This window comes from Arvicola amphibius, chromosome 7, assembly GCF_903992535.2.
Source record: "Arvicola amphibius chromosome 7, mArvAmp1.2, whole genome shotgun sequence".
In the NCBI taxonomy this organism is placed as follows: domain Eukaryota; kingdom Metazoa; phylum Chordata; class Mammalia; order Rodentia; family Cricetidae; genus Arvicola; species Arvicola amphibius.
Window position 1 is genome coordinate 60,531,456 of NC_052053.1, and position 24,127 is coordinate 60,555,582.

The 24,127-nt window shown below is 39.5% G+C and overlaps 1 protein-coding gene across 1 annotated transcript in view; it reads left to right on the forward strand.

Moving 5' to 3' along the window:
• Sp4 (Sp4 transcription factor) overlaps positions 1-24,127 on the forward strand; it is a 71,031-nt gene that overhangs the window by 37,355 nt on the left and 9,549 nt on the right. Inside the window, 2 exon segments of the mRNA XM_038337657.1 lie at positions 13,840-14,068; positions 20,446-20,645. Of these exon segments, the coding sequence (XP_038193585.1) occupies positions 13,840-14,068; positions 20,446-20,645 (429 nt within the window).

The following is a 24,127-nucleotide window of genomic DNA, read 5'->3' on the forward strand; positions in this document are numbered from 1 at the left end:
TAATCTACAATAGCAGATACCAAGATCGAAATGAATGAAGAATGGTAGTGATTCTGAATTAAGAGTAGGGCAAAGCCATTGAATTCCAGGGCGGAAATAAAGGTTACGTGAAACTTGAACTGATGCTCTGAGGGAGGCCCTAATGAGCATGAGTCTAGAAGGAAGGGATTGTAAGTCGAAGAGACAGCAGGTACAAAGGACAAGGAAGTAGGTGTGTGTTTTGGCAGAACAGTCAGAGAATGAAGATGGCAGTGTGGATAGAAGTCCAGATTTCAAATAGCAGTAAGGGTGGGTGCTAAATCACAAAGGACGTGGTAAATGTATATGGGTTTGAGGGTTAAGAGAAGGTAAATACATTCAGAAAGTGGTTTATCATCTAGTACATGTGGGAGAAACCAGTATCTGGCCCATATATATATATGTGTGTGTGTGTGTGTGTGTGTGTGTGTGTGTGTGTGTGTGTGTGTGTGTGTATACATATTTATACATATATATGTATACATATATATATACATACATATATATGTTTTATATATATATAAAACTTAGATATCAGTAAAAAGAAATCAAACCTTGTAGCCAATAGCATGTTAAGAATTATTCGTAAAAGTAGGCCTGACCATCTGAGTTTGATGCTGGAACCTCTCTCTCTCTCTCTCTCTTTCTCTCTCTCTCTCTCTCTCTCTCTCTCTCTCTCTCTCTCTCTCTCTCTCTTTCTCTCTCTCACACACACACACACACACTCATGCACACACAATTAAATGTAAATTTTGTTGCTTGTTTTTTTTTTTTTGAGACAGGATTTCTCTGTGTAACATCCCTGGCTGTCTTGGAACTCACTTTGCACATTAGGTTGGCCTCAAACTCACAGAGATCCATCTGCTTCTGCCTCCTGAGTGCTATGATTAAAGGCATGTTCCACCACACCTGAATTAAATGTAAAAATTTTAAAAAATGGCATTTAGTAATAAAAAGAACAAGCTTGAATTCTGGTGTTTGTCATCCTAAAGAGTAGTCCAATATCCCACTGAAACTGCGTGGTTTACATTGGAGATTGGCTGTGAGAAAGTCACCATTCTGGATTTAGAAGGCATCTTCATAGAGATGGATTGAATGGTGGTGGAAGGGGAAGATGACAAGGGCACAGTGGGAAGTGCTGAAGGATGAGAACCTGAATGAGGGCTCTGCTTAGGCTCTGAGGAACAGAAGGAAAAACTCAAGCCATGACAAATGGAAGCTTCTCTGGCAGAAGTAAAGAACAGAATAATATACCCACTGTATTAGCTAGTATGAGCACTAAGAGGATATGTAGGACAGTAAGGAGTATCTTTGGGCTTTGTGTATGCATCATTTGTAAGCCTAATGACTGTACTGTTTAGTATAGTATCCCTAGCTGAATGTGGCTTCTTATGGTAAGACTTAAAAGATAAATTCATTCTGTGACTGATCCACTGTATTTCTAGTGTTAGTAGGCATGGCTGTTTAGAGGCTGTGTTGCACAGCACGGGTGCCATGCATGTTCGTTTATTTTTATTCTCTCTTGCTTGCTTTTTTCTCTCTTTCTCTTTTCCCACTTATTTATTTATTTATTTATTTATTTATTTATTTATTTATTTATTTAATGCATGCTGGGTCCTTGGCTTGGGGATCCTGGAACCCTGAGTAGGGACATTGAGGAAGAAAGGACAGAAAAAACTGAAGTCCTGTGATGTGTGCGCTCTGATGGAGTGCCGCCTACTGTCACTGCAAGCTAGAGCCTCAGCATGGTTATCAGATGCAGCACGGGGAGGAGTTGGCTAGTTTCAGTAGGAGGTCTCTGTAGTCTAGCAGTCTTGGGCTGTAAACATTCTGAAGGAAGAAGCTGAAGTTGCTAGTTTTCAGCTACACTCATCCCTCAGTCTCAGTAGCTCATATTCGGACTCCTGAGGAAAGCTTCACTTTGAGGGTCCTCAGCCATATGGGGAATGACTTAGCCAGAGCTAGTGGGCCTGAGTCCTCTGAGGCCTTGCCATGGTTATGCCTGTTTCAACAGCAATACACATTCACTCAGGATTTTGCTCACTCAGAGTTTCTTCTACTGTCTTTCTCTACATATGTGCATGTATTTTGTGATATGTGTGTGCATGTGCACATGCATGTGTGCAGGTACATATGTGTGTTCATTTGTATAAACCAGAGGACAACCTCGGGTATCATCCTCAGGAAGGGTGTCCACCTCCTTTGAGACAGGGTCTCATTGGCCTACAGCCCACTCATAAGACAAGACAAAGAGATCCTCCTGTGTTTACCCCACTAGCACTGAGATTACAAGTATGCACGACCATGCCTGGTATCTTTACCTGGGCTCTAGGGATTAAACTCTGGTCTTCCCTTACTATTTAAGCCATCCTTGGAGCCCTGTGGCACATTTTTACCACCATAGAAACTTCAGCAGGATGATTCTACTCCATAAAGCTTAAAAATCCTAGCCAAACCTTCAGCTAGTGTAATAGGATGATTGGGAGTTTGCAAGTATAGGATATACTTCAGAGAAGTTTGAGGACGGAGAGAAGGTGATGCCTTGGAGCTGATACAGAAAGGCTTTGGAGTGATTGTGTGTATTCATCTCATAAATAGTAAGCTTGTTAGGTGCAAGGTGTTGCAGTAGCTACAGAAACTGATGTGAAAGAGAGCTTTCTAGCACACATGTTTGGTGAGGGCTATTAGGGATGCTGAGATTCTAGTTATAAAGATAGTGTGATGATGCCTTCAAATGCAAAAACCTATGAGAACATAGGAGTCTGGCATGTAATCATTGAGGGTATTTGTGTGGCAAGAAATTAGTCATATCGACACAGAAAGGACCTTAGTGGTCAAAGGATAGATCCATTTAATAGCATGATGTCATCAGGGCATTAAGGATAGTACTCTGGTACTCGTTATATGATCTTGACAACAAGCATCAGGCCTTGAGAATTCTTCTCTTAACAGGAGGAGTTTAAAATCTATCTTTAAAGGTCACCTTCAGTGTTCGTTTTGTGGAATATTTGTCATGTTACTTAGATTGTAGATGGCTTAATATGGACCATGGCTGAGAGGAGGCTGTATTTCTTTAAAGAAGTTGAAATAAGTAGGAACAATTAAAAGTAAAAGAGGAGTGTCTTTGTTTTGACTGTGTGTGTGTGTGTGTGTGTGTGTGTGTGCGCGCGCACACATGCATCCATTTTATAGGTGTGTTTATATGTGTGTTTCATGTGCACATTTTCATGTAAAAGCCAGAGGTGTTGGTGGTTGGTATTTTCCTCAGTTGCTCTTTTCTTCATTTTTTTAGGCCCTATTTCACTGAACCCAAAGCTCACTGATTCGGTAGACTGGCTGGCTAGTGAGTGCCAGTGGTCTGCTTGTCTTCCCCACCCTACCACCCACAAGCTAGGGTTTATGTATATGTAGCCAAATCATGCCTGGCTTTTCACATGGGTGCTTTCCTTCCTAGTTTAGGGATATTCTGAGGAGGAATGTCTTTAGACATCTGCTTTGATAGGCAGGTAATATGCCTAGAGATATTTTGTGTCTCCAAGCCTCATATAGTATCGCCAATTCTCAAGGAAAGAATGTAGCCGTTTTGAAAAGAATTCACAGCTCTGGATTCTGGCTAACCTAGATTCATATCTGTGTTTTACTACGCAGGGTAGTAAATGTTTACAAATTTGGGAAATCTGTATATCTTCCCTGTGTTTTAGAAGAGAGCATTTAATGATTAAATACAATATGTTGAATTTTATTCCCACAATTTAGTCAGCTCTTTAAGCATGAATGACATTATATTGCAGCTCTTCTCTGGATTGAATGGGGGGAGTGACATAACTTAACAGTGGTCTCCCTTCTCTAATCTGGATCATTTAAGTTGATTAAGACCCTTTCTGTTTTTCCTCCAACACTAATGGGAATTGTAATGATATATTGAGCTGGAATTGACTATGTAGGCTAGGCTGGCCTTGAACCCATGATCCTCCTGCCTCAGCGTCCACACCTAGAACACAGGTGTACATCATAGGCACATACCATCATGCTGGGCTCCTGGAGGATTTTCTGCTCCTTATCTCTTCAATCTTTTAAACTTTAAACCCTTAGCAGAGTGCTACATTGGGTTTAGGCTTTTAAATGCACACTTATCATTGTTCTCTATTGTAAATCACTTTATGTAGCTTAGCTGTGCTTTGTGCATTGTTTTATTGTGCATGTTGTAAGTGCCTAATTATCCTTACAAGTAAGTGTTTTAGACCAGATTTTATTTTGCTAGAAGTGTTAAACATCAAACAGAAACAGGCACTCAGAAGCTTTTTGAATGAATAAATCTCACTTGTAGATTGCATTCTTATGTTCATCAGCTTTCCATTATTATAAAAATGCCTGAAATAATGAAATTACAGGCAGAAAACACTAAAATAAGCCACAGTTCTAGAGGCTTCACCCTTTTGCCTTTAGGGGTAGGAAGAGTTCAGCACACCTTCACTGGATACGCTACAACAAAGCCATCTACTCCAGAGCTGGGACAAAGACAGGCAACGAGAGAAGCCAGGATCCATAATCTCATTCCAGGAGTATTCTCCTGCCTCATTAAAAACTCCATCTAGGTCTGTCATTAGTGAATGCTTTTCTTCTGTCATGTCCTTTTGCCATGACATGCTGCATGACCACAGACCCAGAAACACCATGGACTAACGCGTCCGGATCTGTGAGTCAAAATAAATCCTCTTCTCTGAAGTTAGGATCTGAGATACCTTACCACTATGCAAAAGAGACTTAGAAATCTCAGATGCTGTTTTGTTTTTACTCCCCTACCACAGAATCTCGCTAACCCTTTATGCTTTTCTAAGCTGCCAAAGCCTGTTCTCAGCAGTCTTTGAAAAGCTTTAACCCAGTAGCTTTTAACTATTACAGGAATCATACAGTGTACCATTTTAAAATTTTCATTTGTTCCCTTTGGCCCATGGTTGATTGTAGAGCTATAATTGAGAGCATGGGCATTGAATCGTTGTGAGTAATGGAAGACTGAGATGCTGGGTAGAAGAATGTGTCCAAGCCCTAAAGAAGATGACACAAGAGCCACTTGAGGAAACAGGAGCTCCCTGAATGTAGAATGAGTAGAGTAGAGGAAAGCCAAGAGGAGACGCTGTCAGTCAGCAGCTGTGCATGTGGTGGAAATACTGACATGTGGGGCTCATGGACTTCTGGGGGGAACTAGACATGCAATAGGAATGAAAGCTGATAGGGGTCTGCCTGCCCTAATTTCCAGTATGGCGGAGAATGTGGACAAATAGATATTTTGAAGAGGTATCTCAAGGGGACTATGGACCAACATAAGCAATTTGTATGGTAAAATAAAGATGTCTCTGGAGTTGGCTTTTTCATAGCTACTTTGTGAAACTGGGTGTTTTCCATACCCCTTAAAAACCAAATATTCAAATCTGAAGATGGGGACAGCAATAATAAGTTCACTGGGATGTTAATATGCAAAACGTGGAAAAATTTCTTACCTCACAGTAGGTATTAAATGATAGCTTCTGTTGTAGGAGATGGAAAGATAGAGGGGAGGTGGGAAGGACGTCCAGATTTCCTATTGGGACAGTCACAGAGCTTGATTAACTTGTCTGGTTTTTAGACAGCTTGCCTCTGAGGAATCTTTTTGGGAATGCTTCCTGACAAGAGTGAGAGACAGGTATCTCCTAGGAGATACCTGAGTAGAAGGGACGGAATTGGGAAGCATTAGCTTATACCCGAGAGTAAATGTGAATGTGAGTGAGAACACTCTCACAGGTAGAAACTAAGAAACCAGAACCCAAGAGAGCAGCAAGGGAGTTTCAGGGGAGAGAGAAGCTTGGTGGAGACAGTGAAGTGGAACGGTCAGAATGAAGTGAGAGCCGGAAAGCACAGGAAAGTGGGAGGGGGCCGGGATTTGAGTACAGTTACGTTGAAGAATATCTTTACAAACAGATGAATTGTCAGTTACTTCTGCCATGATATTTAGCAATGATAGGAGACATACCTAATGAATGGTTTGCGAAGAGAACTAGTGGTGAAGAACAAAGAAAGCAGATAAATCTGTAAGAATGTGGGTTTAAATGCTGGTTCAAAGATAAACCGAGAGAAGGGACATTTCTGACCGAGTTGGAAGCCCAGAGAGTAGAGTGTCAGATGGAGTGATAAGAAGCGCGGATGAAGCATAGTGACCATGTAACGTCTTGCATCGGGGTTGGAAGAAAGTCTGTGAGTAGAAATGTGGTCCGTATGGTGGAATAGTTTGCATGTGCACTACTGCAGTCAGTCATGGACAGCGAGCATGGAAGTGCCCTGTTCAGAATAGTACCTTGGCTTAGGTAGGGTCTGTTGCTGTGAAGGCACCAGGACTATGGCAGCTCTCATAAAGAAAGATATTTAATTGGAGTGGCTCACATTTTCGGAAGATTAGTCCATTATCAGTATGCTGTGGCATGGTAGCATGTAGACAGACGTGCTGGAGAAGGATCTGAGAGCCCTGCATCTTGACCTGCAGGCAACAGGTCTGTTCATCACACTGGGCATAGTTTGAGCTAAGCTAAGGAGACCTCAAAGCCTACTCCTACAGTTACACACTTCCTCCTCCAGCAAAGCCACTCCTCCTAATAGTATCACTTCCTCTGAGCATATGGAGGCCAAATACATTTAAACTACTGCACACCCTTTGAATGTTTTCGGTTGCATTCTTCTCTCCCCATCGCCTCTTGGAAGAACGGTTTATTTAGACTGGCAGAGACACAAAATGATAAATGGCCAGACGGTGATGGTACACGCTTTGAAATCTCAGCACTTAGAAGGCAGAGGCAGGTGGATCTCCGAGTTCGAGGCCAGCCTGATCTACAAAGAGAGTTCCAGGATAGCTAGGACTGTTATACAGAAAAACTCTGTCTCAAAAAAAAAATGAAAAGAAGAGAAGAGAAAAGATAAAGATAAATGAAATAGTTTTTATGCAGTAGTACCCTCTCATCTTCTCATTTAAGAAAAAAAAGATTTTATTTTGAATTATCTTGGGATGTGGGTTGTACGTATTAGTATAGTTCCTTTGGAGGCCAGAACCAGGGTGTTTGGATCCCTTGGAACTAAGCTAATACAGGTGTTTGGTAAGCACCTGACACAAATGCTTGGAAGTGAACTCTGGTTACAGAAACAGCACATACTTAGCTGCTGAGCCATGTTTTTAGCCTACAGTAGCTCATTTTAACTCCACAGTCATTGGACGCAATAGACTTTTGGGTGGGGGAAGGTATCCTAAATTGAGCTTGCTGACTTGTACTTACATTCTTAGTACTCAAATGGGAGGTTGAGGCCAATGGATCATGATCTAGTGAGATTAGTTCAAGAAATCAAGAAGTAGGAACAGCTAAAAAAATAATGTGTTGAAATTCATAAAGCAGTAGGACTATCACTGACCAAAATGGGGCATTTAAACTTTATTGTTAGCCTGTCTTATTGAGTGGGTATGTGTTATGTTCTGGTGCTGGTGCTAAAGATGTGAACAGTGAACAGAACTTACTTACTTTTTGGAATTCAACATTTAGAAGTATGGTGGGCGGCTAAAGAGAGATGCAAGTAGTTTGAGCGGTTTGCTTAGCTACGGTCATACTTCAAGGATCTTTTATGGATTCTTTTTTTTTTTTTTTTAAGGGTTTCTCTGTGTAGCTTGAAGCCTGTCCTGGAACTCGCTTTATAGACCAGGTTGACCTCGAACACACAGAGATCCACCTGCCTCTGCCTCCTGAGTGCTGGGATTAAAGGCTTACAGCACCACCTGACTCTTTTATGGAATATTTAAAACTTGTAAATACTCAAGGTACAATGAGGCATAGTAATTATGCTTTGTATTTGTATATTGGCTATAATATAAGATTTTACATATGAAAACCCAACTTGATCATAAAAAGTGTCCCCTTTTCTTTCTGAGTGGTGGGGGCTAGTAGTGGGATTGAATGTTTGGAGAAGCAAGCCCTTTCATCCCCAGCCCCCCAAATAGTGTGTGTGTCTATGTGAGAGTGGGGGACAACAGAGACAGACATTCAGAGAGGAGCAGGCAGGCAGGCAGGCAGGCAGGCACGCGCATGCACACACACACACAGAAACATACACACACCCTTCTCTCATGGTAACACTGGCTGGCCTGAAACTTGCTAAATAGACCAGGCTGGCATCCCACTCACAGAGATCTGTTTCCCTAATGCTAAAATTAAAGATATGCACCACAGTACTTGGCAGAAATGATTCTTGAAGTTGGTAAGAGACATGAATTTTAGGGAGGTCCATGTGACTGCTTTGGTCCCTCAGTGTGCAATGCTGACCTCCCAGCTGTGGTCTCACTTGGGTCACTTTACCGTATATACGTATTCAAAGGTGAAGATATTGTGAACTTCCTAAAACTCTCTCTAACATAGGCCTTAATTCATGTTCAGCCTACTGTATCTTCAGGCTCAAACCTAAGATTTAACCAACCCTTTGGTGAAGTATTTGGGGCAGTACAAAGGCAATGTATGACTTTGGCTAACATTTTTGTTGTGGGTTGTTTTAATTTTTGAGACAGGGATTCACTGTGTATCCCTGGCTGTCCTGAATGTCTTGGAACTCACTGTGTAGAGCAGAGTAGCTGTGAACTCAGAGAGATCCACTTCCTGAGGGCTGGGGTGAACGGTGTATGCCCCACACCCAGCAACTTCTGAGACTTTAACAAAAGAATACAGTATTACAATGTCTTGGATATGTTGTATAAGTATGCTAGTGGTTATTAAAACTAATGGGAGGATGGTGTGGTAGTTCCTATACAAAGCTATGACATTTTGTGTAAGCAACTCGAGCATCTGTAGATTTCAGCGTATGGTGTTAGATGGAGAGGGAAGTTCTGAAATCAGCTCCCCTGGATGCAGAAGGATGCTTGTATTTGTGTTTTAGCCATGGGTGCTCCTAAGGAACCGAGGTGTCGTGGGTTAACTGTGGAGGTTGAGATTAATTTGGATGGGAGAGTCAACTCAGGTTTATTTGTTGAGAAAAGGTCATATTTTTTACTTTGTGATTTTCAGTTTTTCATATGTTCAAAGTACTGCAAGTACAGTTTTAAAATAAGCACTTTTATTTTAAGCCTGTGTTTGCTTCTGCCAGCGTAGTGCATCCTTGTAGTACCACCCAACTCAGTGGCTAAGGGTGACAACAGCTAATGTGTTGTGAACAGTTCTGTGCCATGAACTATAGCAAGAGATTTGTACATATTATCCTTATATCAACTCTCTGAGGTAGAGAACTCTTATAATTGATATGTATTTTGGAGATCAGCCCTCTGTCTGATGTGGGGTTGGTGAAGAACTTTTCCAATTCTGTAGGCAGACATTTTGCATTGTTGATCATGTCCTTTGCTTTACAGAAGCTTCTGAGTTTTAGGAGGTCCCATTTATTAATTTTTGCTCACAGTGTCTGTGCTGCCAGGGTTATATTTAGGAAGTAGTCTCCTGTACCAATGCATTCAAGTATACTTCCCAATTTCTCTTCTCTGAGGTTCAGTGTGGTTGGTTTTATGTTGAGGTCTTTCATCCATTTGGACTTGAGTTTTGTGCATGGCGATAGATAGGGATCTATTTTCATTCTTCTACATGTTAATCTCCAGTTATGCCAGCACCATTTCTTGAATATGCTTTCTTTTTTTTATTTTATATTTTTTACTTCTTTGTCAAAAATCAGGTGTTTGTAGGTGAGTGGATTGATATCTGAGACTTCAATTTGGTTCCATTGGTCCTATCTGTTTTTATGCCCAAACCAGGCTGTTTTTCAGTACTGTAGCTCTGTAGTAGAGTTTGAAGTCATGGATTATGATGCCTCCAGAAGTTACTTTATTATACAGGATTACCAAAACTGTCTTTTTAGATATCAAAACATTTTCTTAGATAAACAATTTAAGCTTTTATGTCTTATATACCTTATATCTCTTTTGTGAGTTTCTTTTCTGAATTTGGTAACAAGGAAAACTGTAAGCATAACTACCTCATCTTCAACTCTATCAGAGAGCCAAGAAGGATAAAATATTACCTGAGTAAACAGGAAACGTGGAGCAAGCAACTTACTATAGAAATGACAGAAACCCAAGGTTCCTCTGCCATGTTGGGGCATCCATCTTCAAACTATAGGCCTAGAATATCTTAAGACTTCTTTATGAAGCAGGAAGTTTTTGAAGGACTGTCCTACCTTGACTTGGCAAAGTTTGGCAGTTTCCTTTAGGATCTTGCTTGTCCAATTTGAACAGTGTACTGTCAGCAGTTGAGGTAAGCACAGTTTCTTGTCCAATGACTAACTTTGCTACAATAAAAGCAAATTCCATAAAAAGGTTCTTCAATGTCCATCATCCTTTTTTGAAGTAAATTGGTGCTGCCGGGAACAGACATATCTTACTGTCATGAAAAGCCTTAAATGATTAAAACATTTTAAATGCCATATTCTGTAGGTCTTTGAAATTTTTGAAGACCATCTGTCTGTCTAAAATGTATTTCTGTTTGATCTTGAAAACATACCTAGCATGACTTCAAGTTTTATAGTTATAGATGACAAACTACTAATCTGCATTTCTTTTTTTTTTTTTTTTTTGATTTTTCGAGACAGGGAATTTTAGCTTTCAAGGACTAGAACTTTACATGATATTTTTAAATGAGCTGCATAGGTAAAATATTTAAACAAGAGTAGAAACATACATAGTACAACAAAAATAATCATAAATTGTATCAATATACAAAAAATCATACCAGCGTGAAATATTTGAGAATAGTATTTGCTTTTTAACCTAAAAGTAGATTAATAAACCCTTTTCTATCATTCCCATATCCCCATTTTCTTCTTTTCAGAGAGAGATCTTTAAATCTAACCTTCTCTTACTTAGTTTCCTCCCTTACCATGACCAGTAAGAATTTGCAACGAACCTCTCTAAATGATGACAAACATCCACAACCCACTTAACAACCAAAAACTATCCACCATGCTGCTTAGGGATGTGGGTGTCATATTCTTAAAATTACTTCCTGCTGTCTGGGGCCAGGAGCATCTTAAGGGAACTCTGAGAAAATTGGGATAATGGAAAAGTCCTAGGAGAGCTAGCTGTATCTTTGTTGTCCAGTTACTGTGTAATGGGAAAGTGCCCTGCTTATCTGGCTTGAGTGCCTATGAGACTGAACCATTTCAGCTAGCAACTTTAAAGTAGTTATAGAGAGGAAAATCCAACAGAGACATTCTGAGAGCCTGGATCATCACATGGGTTACTTGTCTTCATTGGTGTTTGGTCCTTTTTTTCTCAAAATATAGACATTTAAAGGTTTTATATATATATGTATTCCAAATCTGTACTATTGTAGGTATTTTATATATATATATATATATTATATATATATATATATTATACCTACAATATATATTATACCTACAATAGTACAGATTTGGAATGTGCGGTATGTACAAGTCAGCCAAAGATGATTTTTTTGTTCTATGTTTGAGAAGGTAAAATGTTGTAGGAAGGCTGTTAGTTCATTCCCGGCTGCTCATCCCAGAAAGAATCACACAGAAACGGTATTCTTTGCAATACTGTTTGGCCAATAGCTTAAGTGTATGTCAGGCTAACTCTTACATCCTAAACTAACCCATCTCCATTAATCTGTGTATTGCCATGTGGCTGTGGCTTTCTGGGTAAAGTTCCATTCAGTGTCTGACTCCAACAGGGTTACATGGCTTCTCTCTGACTCTGCTTTCTTTCTCCCAGCATTCAGTTTAGCTTTCCCTGCCTAGCTCTATTCTGCCCTGTGCAGGCCCAAAACAGCTTCTTTATTCATTAACCAATAAAAGCAGCACATATACAGAAGGACTTCTCACATTATGTCCCCTTTTTCTGTTTAAATAAAAAGGAAGGCTTTAACTTTAACATAGTAAAATTATATATAACAAAACAGGTATCAAACAAGTAATTACAGTTACTATATTATATCTACTTTATCTTTTATCATAACTAAGGAAAACCCAACTCTTTTCTTCAACTCCATCAAAGACCCTAGAATGATATAATATTACCTAATTAAACAGGAAGCACATTGTAAGCAACTTCCTAAACTCTAGAATTGACAGAGACATCTTGATGCCTGGACAGTTACCTAAAGTTCTTCTGTACTTTTGGGCATCCATCTTCAGGCTACAGGCCCATAACATCCGGTAGACTTTTCTATAAAACAGGAAATTTCAAAGACAGTTCTGCCTATACTGGCAGTTTTTTGGTCACTTTTTTATGTTTCCTGCACAATGTCTGGCAGACTCTTTTATGAAGCAGGAACCCTGAAGGACTGTCTCACCTTTAGGCAAGTTTAGCAGTCATTTTTCTGTGGCTCCCGCAAGTCCAGTTAATATAACACCAAGCAGTCCAGAGAAAGAGCAGTTTCTTGCCCAAATGGCTAGGAAACTAAGGAGCCTCTTCAATGCCCATCTTCCTCTTGAAGTAGATTGCTGCTGCCAGGGGCAGATGTGTGTCACTGTCATGAAATGTCCTAAGTTCTTACAACATTTTAAATGCCATATTCTGTAGTCTTTAAAAGATCTGAAAATAGAAAGATCTGAAGAATATCTATCCATCTGAAGTATATCTCTGTACACTTAGAAAACCTAACTAACATGACTACAAGCTTGACTATTATAGATGACTCTCTATTAACCTGTATTTTTAATTATCCATTACATTTTTAAATGAGCTACACAAACACAATACCTTAATTAAAATCAGAAATACGTATACATATAGCAAAATTGACCTTAAATTTGTATCAATAAACCAAAATCCATACCAATGCAAATCTCTTTAGCTCTCATAACATAAATTAACCCATTTATTTTAATCTACGGTCTGTCATGTGGCTCATTACTTCATTTCTCTGTACTGCTAATGCTGCTTCCTCAGTGTCTGGCTGGCGACTCTACCTTCTTCCCGGAGTCCTCTTTGTCCCTGGAAATCCTGCCTATATATCCTGCCTAGCTATTGGCCTTTCAGCTTTTTTATTACACCAATCACAGCAAATACATCTTCACACAGTGTACAGATATCCTACAACACTGTCATATTATACAGTTTTCATAGTTTCTCTAGTAAAGAAGCAAAGTTAGTACATACTTGACGTAGTTCAAAGAGTAAAAGCAAAAGTATAAGAAAAGACTAAAGTTAGAAAAAAATGTGTTTGCTGTAGTGACTGTATATATGTCATTGTTGATTTTGCATTTAAACCAAATGGTGGTATGCCTGTAACCCAAGCACTTAGGAGGCTGAGGCATGAGGATTTTGAAGCCAGATGAGTTATGTTGTGATCTCCAGGCTAGCCTGTACTACATAGAAATGCCCTGTTTCAACAGAATAAAAGAAGAAAACATTTAATTCTTTTTGTATACTAAAAAAAAAATTGTCATCAGTAAGGAGGTGTTTGTTTGCTTAGAAACGAGAAATGTCTGTAATAATTAATCTTTATACTGGTTATTTTTTATTCATTTTCTTGAGATAATATTGTTGACTGTAAGTAATGATGGTTTGTATTGATACAGCATTTTCCACCTAGGGTCAGTGTTTTCAGATATCCATGAGTCCTCACAGTGTTTATATATAATCTCAGCAGATGAAAAAAGAGTGGCTAATGTAAATACTGTATGTTTTGGAAGGGCTAGCTTGTTATAAACAATTAACTCTTTTGGTTTTTGGGCTCCATGTCCACAAGGAGGTTCTCTTCATCGTTTCTTTGGGAATAAGAGGCATTCTGATGCTCTGTTTTTCTGTCTTTCTCTTAGGTCAGCAGCAAGGACAGGATGGAGTGAAAGTCCAGCAAGCTACTATAGCTCCTGTGACGGTGGCGGTTGGAGGGATTGCTAATGCAACGATAGGTGCTGTTAGTCCTGACCAACTCACACAAGTGCATTTGCAGCAAGGCCAGCAGACCTCTGATGCAGAGGTGCAGCCTGGCAAGAGGCTCCGAAGAGTTGCCTGCTCCTGTCCTAATTGTAGGGAAGGAGAAGGAAGGTAACTGCTGTTCTCACCCTCGCTTTCTGGAATTAGTAAGCAGTCATTGGCCACTTCTATCACCTGAGCCTCCGAGCATTCTCTCAGAAGCTGGAATGCAGTCTTGTTACATTGGGCTGTTTGAGGAGCAGTCGTCTGCTTTGCATTATATAATTTTTTAATAAATGAATTTCTTTTTTAGCTTATTACGTAAAAACTTGAAACTCCTTTATTGATTTCAAGCTACCTCCTGTACCATGCTGTTTACCTGTCTGCTGTATCAGTGCAGTAGATTGGAATCAGCCACAGCAAACGGCTGTCACTACAGTGTTGTCCTCTTCAAAAAAGTTCTGTCCCCCAGACTCCTCAGCTCTTCTAAAGTGGTTTCTGTAATTATAAATTCTATTATACTGGACATTTCATACAAATGGAATCAGACAGTATTTGAATTTTTGTGATGGCATGATCAATGCTTCATTTCTTCTATGACAAATAATATTCCATTGTGTGGAATATTTAGTATATTTATGTATCATACTTGTTTATCCCATTGATATACAGCAGAATTGTCCATTATTGTCCACTATGACCACTGTATATATGTATATAAAAGTGTGCATGTAGACATTCAGTTTTTATTTCTCGGTGTGTGTGTGTGTGTGTGTGTGTGTGTGTGTGTGTGTGTAGAAATAGAGTTACCTGACTGTATGGTGACTGTTTAACCATTTAAGGAACTGTTACACTATTTCCTAAAGTGGCTGCATCATTCTGTATTCCTACCAGCACTGTATGAAGAAGGTTCCAGTTTCATTGTAGAATTGCTAGGCCTTTTCACTGCCTGATTTTTTGTTTTTTTTTAAAGTCAGCTTAATAATCAGTCTGAAAGGGATATCACAAGTATGCTTTTGATTGAAATATTCTTAGTAATTAGTAATGTTGATCATCTTTTCATGTGGTTTTTGATCATTTGTGTATCTTTAGAGAAATGTGTATTTAGATCCTTTTTTCCACATTTAATTGCATCATTTTTTTAAAAACCACTGAATAGTTCTTTATATATTCTGGGTATAAGATCTCACAAGGACATGATTGTGAAATACTGTTTCCTAGTGTGTGGAATGAACATATATTGTCAAAATTGTGTCTCTCAAAGCACAAAACCTTTTGAAGTATAATTTTTGTTTGTTCTTCCTTTTTTGCTTTTGATCTCATAGTGAAGAATCCATTACCAATTCTAAGGAATGTTCATAGTTCTGTTTTTTTTAATCTTACATATTTTACTCTGAGATTTAGATACGATAATTCTTAGTTCCGTTTTCAAATGTGTTATGAAGGAAGGGTTCACCTAGCATCATTTCCTGAAGTTTCTTTTCCTCTTGAATGATCTTAGCTTCCATTTCTCAAAACTGCATTAAGTGTTTAACAACACTGGGGATTCTGTATGAATTTTAGCATTAGCTTGTCAGTTTCTATGGAGATGAGAAGGGGTTCTGATGGAAGTTGAAGTAAAAGTGCAGGTCAGTTTGGGGGTAGTGACAACAATATTGGGTCTTCAGGATCATACAAAAGAGCGTTTTTCTGTTTATTTAGATTTTGCTAATTTATTCCATCAGTATTTTGGGTTTTTTTAAGAGTGTAAGCTTAGCATTTGTTGAATTTATTACTGTTAAATCTTCCTGATGTTATTATAAATGAAACAGTTTTTTATTTCTCATTCCAAGTGTACATAATCACATTGACTTTTGTGTACTGATCTTATATTGTGGAATGTTGATGATCTCACCTTGTGGCTTTCTTAATGGTTGCTTAAGAGTTCTATATCTGTTGGGCTGAAGAGATAACTCAGCAATTAACATTGGCTGCTCTTCCAGAGAACTCAGGTTTAAAACCCATCATTCACATAGTAGTTTACATCTGTCTGTAACTCCATTCCCAGGGGATCGAACACCCTCTTCTGGCCTTCGTAGCACACATGTGGTGTGCAGATATTATGTGCAGGCAAAACACTTATACATATTTAAAGAAATTGAAGATTTCTTTAAACCAGACCATACACACTGGGAAAAAAAGACTGCATCTTCAACAGATGGTACTGGTCAAGCTGGATGGCTGCATGGAGAAGAACCAGATAGATACCTTTGCGCTTTACAAACTCAGCCTCCATTGGATCTAGGACCTCAACATCAGATAGAAGAGATGGCAGGGACCAAGCTTTAACTCATTGACACAGAAAAGGATGTTCTGAACAGAAAACACATAAGACCAATGACTAGTGAATAGGAACTCAGAGCTGGGGAGACAGGACAGCTCATAGCTGTATGTAACTCTAGTTCCAGGGAATTCAGCACCCTCTCCTGGACTTCACAGCCATCAGTCATGCAGGCTCTACACAGACATACATGCAAGCAGAATACACAAATACAGTAAAATGGTTTAAAAAATAAATGGGGCCTTATGAAACTGGAAAGCTTCTGGGTGGCAAAGGACATTGTCATTCAGATGCTTTACCAGCTATACACCAACAAAGGGTTAGTATCTAGAATATATAAAGAACTAAAAACTGAACATCAAGAAAATAACCCAATTAAAGAGTAGGGTACAGAACTAAACAGAGTTTTCAAAAGTTGAAACTCAAATGGCTAAGAAATACTTTAAAAAATATACAACATCTTTAGCCATCAGGAAAATTAGAACTGCCTTGAGATTTCTTCTTATCTTGGTCAGAATGGCCAAGATTAATAAAACAAATGACAGCTCACACTGGTGAGGATTGAAGGAAGTGGGTTGTTGCTGGTGGAAGTGGAAACCTGTACAGCCGTTATGGGAAACAGTGTGGAGATTCCTCTGGAAGCTGGGAATTAGGCATTTACATCCCAGCAGATTACAGTCCACGACAGATGCTTGCTTGTCTCTGTTCATAATAGACAGAAGTTGGGAACAGCCAGGTGTCCATCAGCTGATGAGTGGGTAATGAAAATGTGGTACATTTACACAATGGAATATTGTTGAGTAGTTAAAAAATGAAATTTGCAGGTAAATGGATAGAGCTAGAAAAAAATCATGCTGAGTAAGGTAATCCAGATCCCAAAAGATAAATAGCACGTGTTCTTCCTTATATGTGTGGCTGTTAGCTCTGAGCTTTCAGAACATGTGCTACAATCCAAACAACCACAGAAGTTAAGTACCTAGTAAGGGACCAGGGAAGAAGAAATAATTTCCCGTGTAAGGAAAGATAAAGCTATGGAGAAATAAAGGGGCGTCTAGAATAGGAGGGTTAAGGAGGGAAGATGGAGAGGGATAACCAGCACTAAAGGCCATTGGGATATGAATGTGTATGAAAGGGATTTAAGTGGAGCCACTAACTAGTAGGGAGACAATGACTCAACTAGACATCTTATGCTCCTGTAATACCGTCAGTGCCAGCAGTAGACACATATTGGTGCTTACAGCTTACATCTGGTTGAGTTATTAACTGAAGGGTCTCATCGAATCCCTAAACATCACAGGCTGTTGAAGGTTATTGGGTGCTCTGCACAATTTATTTATAAGACCCCGTTTCTAAAGACAGTTCGTCATTGGATATATAAAAGTCAAACTGGTACCTAATAAGAAGCTTCACTCCTGATTAGCATTCATGGTACTAGAAAATACTCTGCATGCTGCAAGGGAAAGAAAACCCAGCTACAAACACTGCAGCCTTATAAGATACACTGGCATAGTAGGGGCACAAATGTTCTGTCACAATCAGCCACTTTAAAAAGTTGTATTTAAGGTCTTCTCCATTAAATGGAACCCATACCTAAAACTGAAAAGTGGCCAAGGATCTGAGACTAGATAGGACATGAGCCTAAGGGAAAACCGGCTACTGTTAGTCTGCTAAGGGAACAGAGCAGTGAAGTGACTCCTAATGACTGACTGTTGTATCTTAGGTGAGTGCCTCCCTCAGTGCTCATCAGAGAAACTTCATACAGAGATCCGTAGCTGGACAGTGTACAGGGAGGGAGAAACTTTGGAGAACTCACTTCTGTATGGGATGTCTTCATCAAACTCCTCTCCTTAAGGTTCGGGGATGTATGTGGAAGAGGATGTAGGAAAGGCTGTGTGAACCAGAGGTGTCATACAGTCAAAAGACTGGGAGTTCAAGGAGACAGTGTCTTCCAGACATAACAGGACCAGTGCACATGTGAGCTTACAGAGACTGACAACATACACAAGACCTGCACAGGTTCAAGATGGGGTCACAGTACTGAGAAGAGGGAGCAGAAATGGTTTCCTTTTCCTAACCAAGAAGCTATTTGCAATTGATACCTACTAGCCAAGGAAAATGAGTTTTCTCTAAAGGAGTGGCACTGGGTATATCAGCCGTGCTCCATGGCAGGCCCTGTCTCCAGGAATAGTTGACCAACACAAAACTCACTCTATCTGGGGGAGGCCTTTCAATTGCATTTTGTTTTGTTGTAGCAATTTTTGTCTTGTTGATCTTTTATGTGTTCTGATTTTCGATTTTCGTAGTTTTTTTTTTTTAAGAGAAAAATGTAAAGTTGATTGGATAAGGAGACGGGGAACTCCTCGGAGGAGTCAAAGGAGAGGAAACTAAAAAATTAAAAACAATGATTTCTATATCTACAATTTCTGTGAATAAAAATTAGCTCTGTTTTACTTTTTCTACTCTGAAGTTATGTTTGTTCAGGTTTTGGGGGCAGGTCATCTAGTTTGTCACCTTTAAATATGACTCTAGCTCTAGAACCCTGGATCAAGTTGAGAACACTCTTTTCTTCCTCATTTTAATCACAGAAGGATTACTATGTCAAATACTTTATTGCATTTGTTATAATGATCATGAGCTTTTAAGAAAATTCTGTATAGTTGTAATGTAAGTAGTCAGTACAAGTCAGCATTTTTGCATGTTTATGATAAAATCCTCCTGGTCATGGTGTACAATTCTTTTTATACATGACCAGGGATGTACCTTGTCTCTAAAGCAAACAATGATATGTATTTGGGGATGGGATTTCATCAGTAAAGCTGTCTGAACCTAGGCTTTGCGTAGTTCTAATCTTTTTGTTACAGATTTATTTTGATTGCCCTCTTGTATTTGATTGTTTGCTTGATTGTCAGTTTTCAGATTTTCTGTTTAAGAACTTATCTGCCTCATCTAAGTGGTTGATAACAGATTTATCCCTAATGTTCCTTTAAGATCCTTTCTGTTTTCATGAGCTTGATAATGATTTTCATTTATGAGTGAGTTAATTGAGTCCGTTTGTCTTGGTTAGTTTAGCTGAAGGATTATCATTTTGTTGACGTCTGGGAGCGTATGTATGTTTGACATTTTTCACCTCTGAAAGCTCCCTGGCCTCTCTGCTTGCTTCTTTCCAGGACTAGCCGGCCGGTTGGTTTAGCCTTGTGTGTACCCTAGGTGCTTGCTGCAGTTATTTCCTTTGGAAAATGACCCCTTCAGTTAAACTTCAGCTTTCTTACAGATGGTCAGTTTCTTTGAGGGTTTATTCTGGATAGAATTTTGGAATCAAGGCTCTTAGCTGGGAAATTGGGCAATGATGGGGTCAGGGACAGCATTATTGTCTTGTTTTCTTAACCTTGCCTCTCCCTGCTTGGTTGCTCTAATTTATGAGCTATATGAATGAAGGATCATGTCATTTTCATCATATCACAATTAATGCAGAGCTCGTGTCCATGGATTGGCGCTGGGTGCCTTTTAACCACCCCCAGCTGGAACGCAGCCTCAGAGCAGGGAGTGCTGGCAGTAGAGAAGCACCGCGCACTGCCCTCTCTGGAAGATAGCAGTTTGACTGGGAGTCTGTACTGCCCTCTAACTTGTCATGGAGGTTGGAGGGATGGAGACCAACTGTTCTTATATCCTTCTATAGATGTCATTGAGTTAATATTTGCTGTTATTTGTTCTTAGGACCATGACCAGAGACTCTTGAACAATGGTTGGGAGGTAGATTTATAATGTATTGGTTTTGCTGGGAGGGACACACTGGCCTGCTAGCAGTGGATCTCCGTATCCCACATCTTTAACTGAGGTTAACAGGCTTTTTGATACTTAGAGGAGAATTTTCAAGAGTTTTGTTTTTCTTTCCCCAGATGTCAATAGTATGCCTGTACTCCCAACGCTAAGGACACTGGGGCAGGGAGATTATCAAGTCCAGGCAACCAGAGCTATGTAGTAGACATACATTCTGAGATTTGCCACATTTTCATGGGAGTTTTTTTATGTAGTACATGAGCATATTTTTTTTATTAATGCACAATTTTCTCACATTTCTTTGTGTTCAGACATACTCAGAAAAGAATTTTCTAATCGTGTAGAGGCCTACCATTTTGGCTAAGATAGAAGGTGAGTTTGGGATGTGATGGTGTTGCTTTTCTTCTGTTAGGGGCAGCAGTGAACCAGGAAAGAAGAAGCAGCATGTTTGCCACATTGAAGGGTGTGGGAAAGTGTATGGCAAGACCTCTCACCTCCGAGCACATCTCCGCTGGCACACTGGAGAAAGGCCTTTCATCTGCAACTGGATGTTCTGTGGCAAAAGATTCACAAGGAGCGATGAGCTTCAGAGGCACAGAAGGACCCACACAGGTGAGTTGTTTATCTCAGGCTGCGGCTGTTCTTTATACTTAGTTCTCCAGTGCTTACTGACAGTCACACTGCAAAGGGCAAGACACCTTACCTCTTTCTGACATGCATTTATTTTACTTCTCCAATTTCATCACCATATTTATGTGACCTGGAATTTGTTCCTTTTGCTTTTTAGGAAGTTAAATTCATACAATTTTAATTTTGATTTAAGTTTGAATATGTTAGAAGAAAACTGGATTATGATTGTCAGTATTTTTAAGGAGGAGAAAGGGGGTTAAGAAAGGTGGTATCCACTTCCATATTGGACTATCAACAATCCATCAGCCAGAGACATTGAGCTGTTCTTTACAGTTTTGGGTATGTCTAGAGTTGTCGGATCTTGTCTTTTAGCATACCTAATTGGTCAACATAGAAGCAACGTTTCTCCCTGAGGATGACGCAAAGGCCACTCTAGTTGGTTTTTTGTTTTATCTTTGGAGGTCTGCCCTCCAGCTCCTGAATAAATACACAGAGACTTATTCTTACCTTTGAATGCCTGTTCTTAGCTTGGCTTGTTTCTAGCCAGCTTTTAAACTTAAATTATCCTGTTTCTCTTTAATTACATTTTGCCTCAGGGCTTTTTACCTTTCCTTATTCTTTTTATCTTTAGTTTCTTCTTACTCCATGGCTGACTGGGTAGCTGGCCTCTAGTGTCTGCTTCTCCTTCTCCTTTTTCTGCTCCTCCTACTTTATACATTTCTCCTCCTATTTATTCTCTTTGTTTGCCTGCCAACCCCACCTATCCTTTCTTCTGTCTAGCTATTGGCCATTCAGCTCTTTATTAGACCAATCAGGTGCTTTAGGCAGGAAAAGTAACATCACAGAATTAAACAAATACAACATAAAAGAATGCAACACATCTTTGCATCACTAAACAAATATTCCACAGCATAAAGGAATGTAACACATCTTTACTAATATTCTAGAAGTGGCGACCATTCTTTACGGTTAGTAGATCCCTTGCCAGTTCAGTAGCACCATGGCAACCAGTGAGTCATTTTGGCCCTCAAGAGTGAGGATGAGGTCCTGGGTGAACTGAGAGGAAAGCTGATAGTAGGTCATTAGGGAAGTAGTTAATCCTGGTGGTCCAGTGGTGATGCCACCAGTTAACCTAGGACTGAGAAGGAGTAGGACCTGAACCATTTGTTTGCCGTACCATGCCTTTGTAAACTTTTTGATAGGAGCCAGCAGGGTTCTTCTCTGGGAGAAGGAGCATCAGTGCACAAGTCCCTGACCACCAGCAGGTAGGCAGTGGTAAATTTAAGTGCCTGATCCCTTTGAGTAGTTTCCCTTTTGTTTTTACAGGAAATGTCAAGAATAATATAATAAATATCCACTTAACATTCTTTCACAGTTATAATTTTTGTTATTTTTAGTAAATCAGCACACCAAAGAAGCCAGTATCAAAAACAGCAGCCACCATCAGTCTGTGTTTTGGTGTCATGTTTCTAGTGTATTTTTAATACTCATGCATACTATTTGTGGGTCTCCATAGAAAGTAATGTTTTATACAGGTCATAAAATGTTACATAACAATATCATTCTGCATACTTTATTTTCCTTCTTATTCAAGTGCACATTTGTTTGTCTTCAGTATTCCTTCCCATGATCACTGCAGTGCATGAAATCATTTCCTGCAGTGTTTTCATTGTTCCTTCTCATGATTACCACAGTTCATGGAATCATTTCCTGCAGTGTTTTCAGTATTCCTTCCCATGATTACTGCAGTGCATGAAATCATTTCCTGCAGTGTTGCTTGTTGGTAGGTTCTTTGCTGCTCCAACAGCATTGGACATGTATAAGATCACAGAGCATGTGGACTTGCTAATGGTGTCTCTACAGTGGCTCTTAATGTTTCTGCTTGACTAGAGGTATCAGAAGTCCATGCTCATGTATTCTCATGACTGGAGTGCCAGGATTCAGAAGTTCTTATCTATTAAACTAGTTTCTCTTTGTAGAGTTGCATTTTTCACGATTTTCCCCGAGATCAGGCATCTTTTTATGTGTGTTGCTTGTTTGACTTCTGTGCCATCCTACTACTTCTTTGTTTATCTTCTGGGGTTTCTCAGTCATGTCATTTATATGTTGCAGATTTACCCCATGTTTTTGTGTTTTCTTTTGTCATACAGAAGTTTTACATTTTTAGCTACAAAGCCTTTTTAATGAAAAATTCAAGTCTAAGATATTTTGATGTTATTGGAACATTTTTATTCTTATAGCTTTGAGTTTTTTGTTCTTTGCCTCCAGTTTGGTCTTTAGATTGCCGAGAAGAGTAATTTTGTTTCCTTTTGAGTTTTTTTTCTTTTTGCCCCGTGTGTGTGTGTGTGTGTGTGTGTGTGTGTGTGTGTGTGTGTGAGAGAGAGAGAGAGAGAGAGAGAGAGAGAGAGAGAGAGAGAGAGAGAGAGAGAATGAACTAAGGCTGTAATATTTTCCATATAAAAAGCCATTTCTTGGTTTATTTCTCTGTACTAATTTGCACTAACATTTCTTTCAAACTATCCTCTGTAATTGTGCCTTAATTTCTAGGTTCCCTGTGACGAAGCATTTTGTATTTGTCAGTTTTTATACCAGCACCATCCAGTTTCAGTCACTGTAAGCTGTATGAAATCTTCTGTTGAGAATGTACCTGGTTCTTACTGAGTATGTTTCAAGTTAGATGTTAACCTGCAGAAACTAAAGGTGTATGCTAAAGACGTGGGAGGTCCTAGAACTGACCTTTCTTAGGAGCTGCTGTTTATTATGTATTTGAAGGTATTACTTCATTTACTGCTCAAGCTTCACTATGAGAAAGAAACAAGCTTCGTCCTGTAGATAGCTGGGGATGACGAGGAGCTGGGGAGGCCCTAGGCTCCATTCCCAGTGCCATCAGTTGATAATAAATTACAAATCACAAACACAGAATGATCCACCTTGGCACACCCGTGGAGTAGCAACACAAATGAACATGTTGCTCTGCCCAGGAGCTTAGCATTATGTTTCCTTTGTGAACTTCAGTTTTTACATGTTTTTCTTTTTTTTTTTTTTTTTTTCTTTTTTTTTTTTCTTTTTTTTTTGGTTTTTCGAGACAGGGTTTCTGTTAGTGTTGCATGGTACTTCTTTTTTTTTTCCTCATTTTTTTTATTAAAGATTTCCATCTCCTTCCCTCTTCCTCCCCCTTCCCTCCCCTCCCTTCCACCCATACCCCCACTCCACCCCTCTCCAAGACAAAGAGCCATCAGGGTTCCCTTCACTATGTTAAGTCCAAGGTCCTCCCAGCGCCCCCTAATGCATGGTACTTCTAATGCCACCTCATTCTTGACATTATCAAATATGATGTGATTCAGAACTAATGCCGTGACAACATTCTGTGTGATCTTGAGAATGACTCTGCTATGTATGCCCATATGAAAATATTTCGCATCTCCTCCCTGGATTTGCAGAGGAAAGGTTAATGAAGTCAAGGA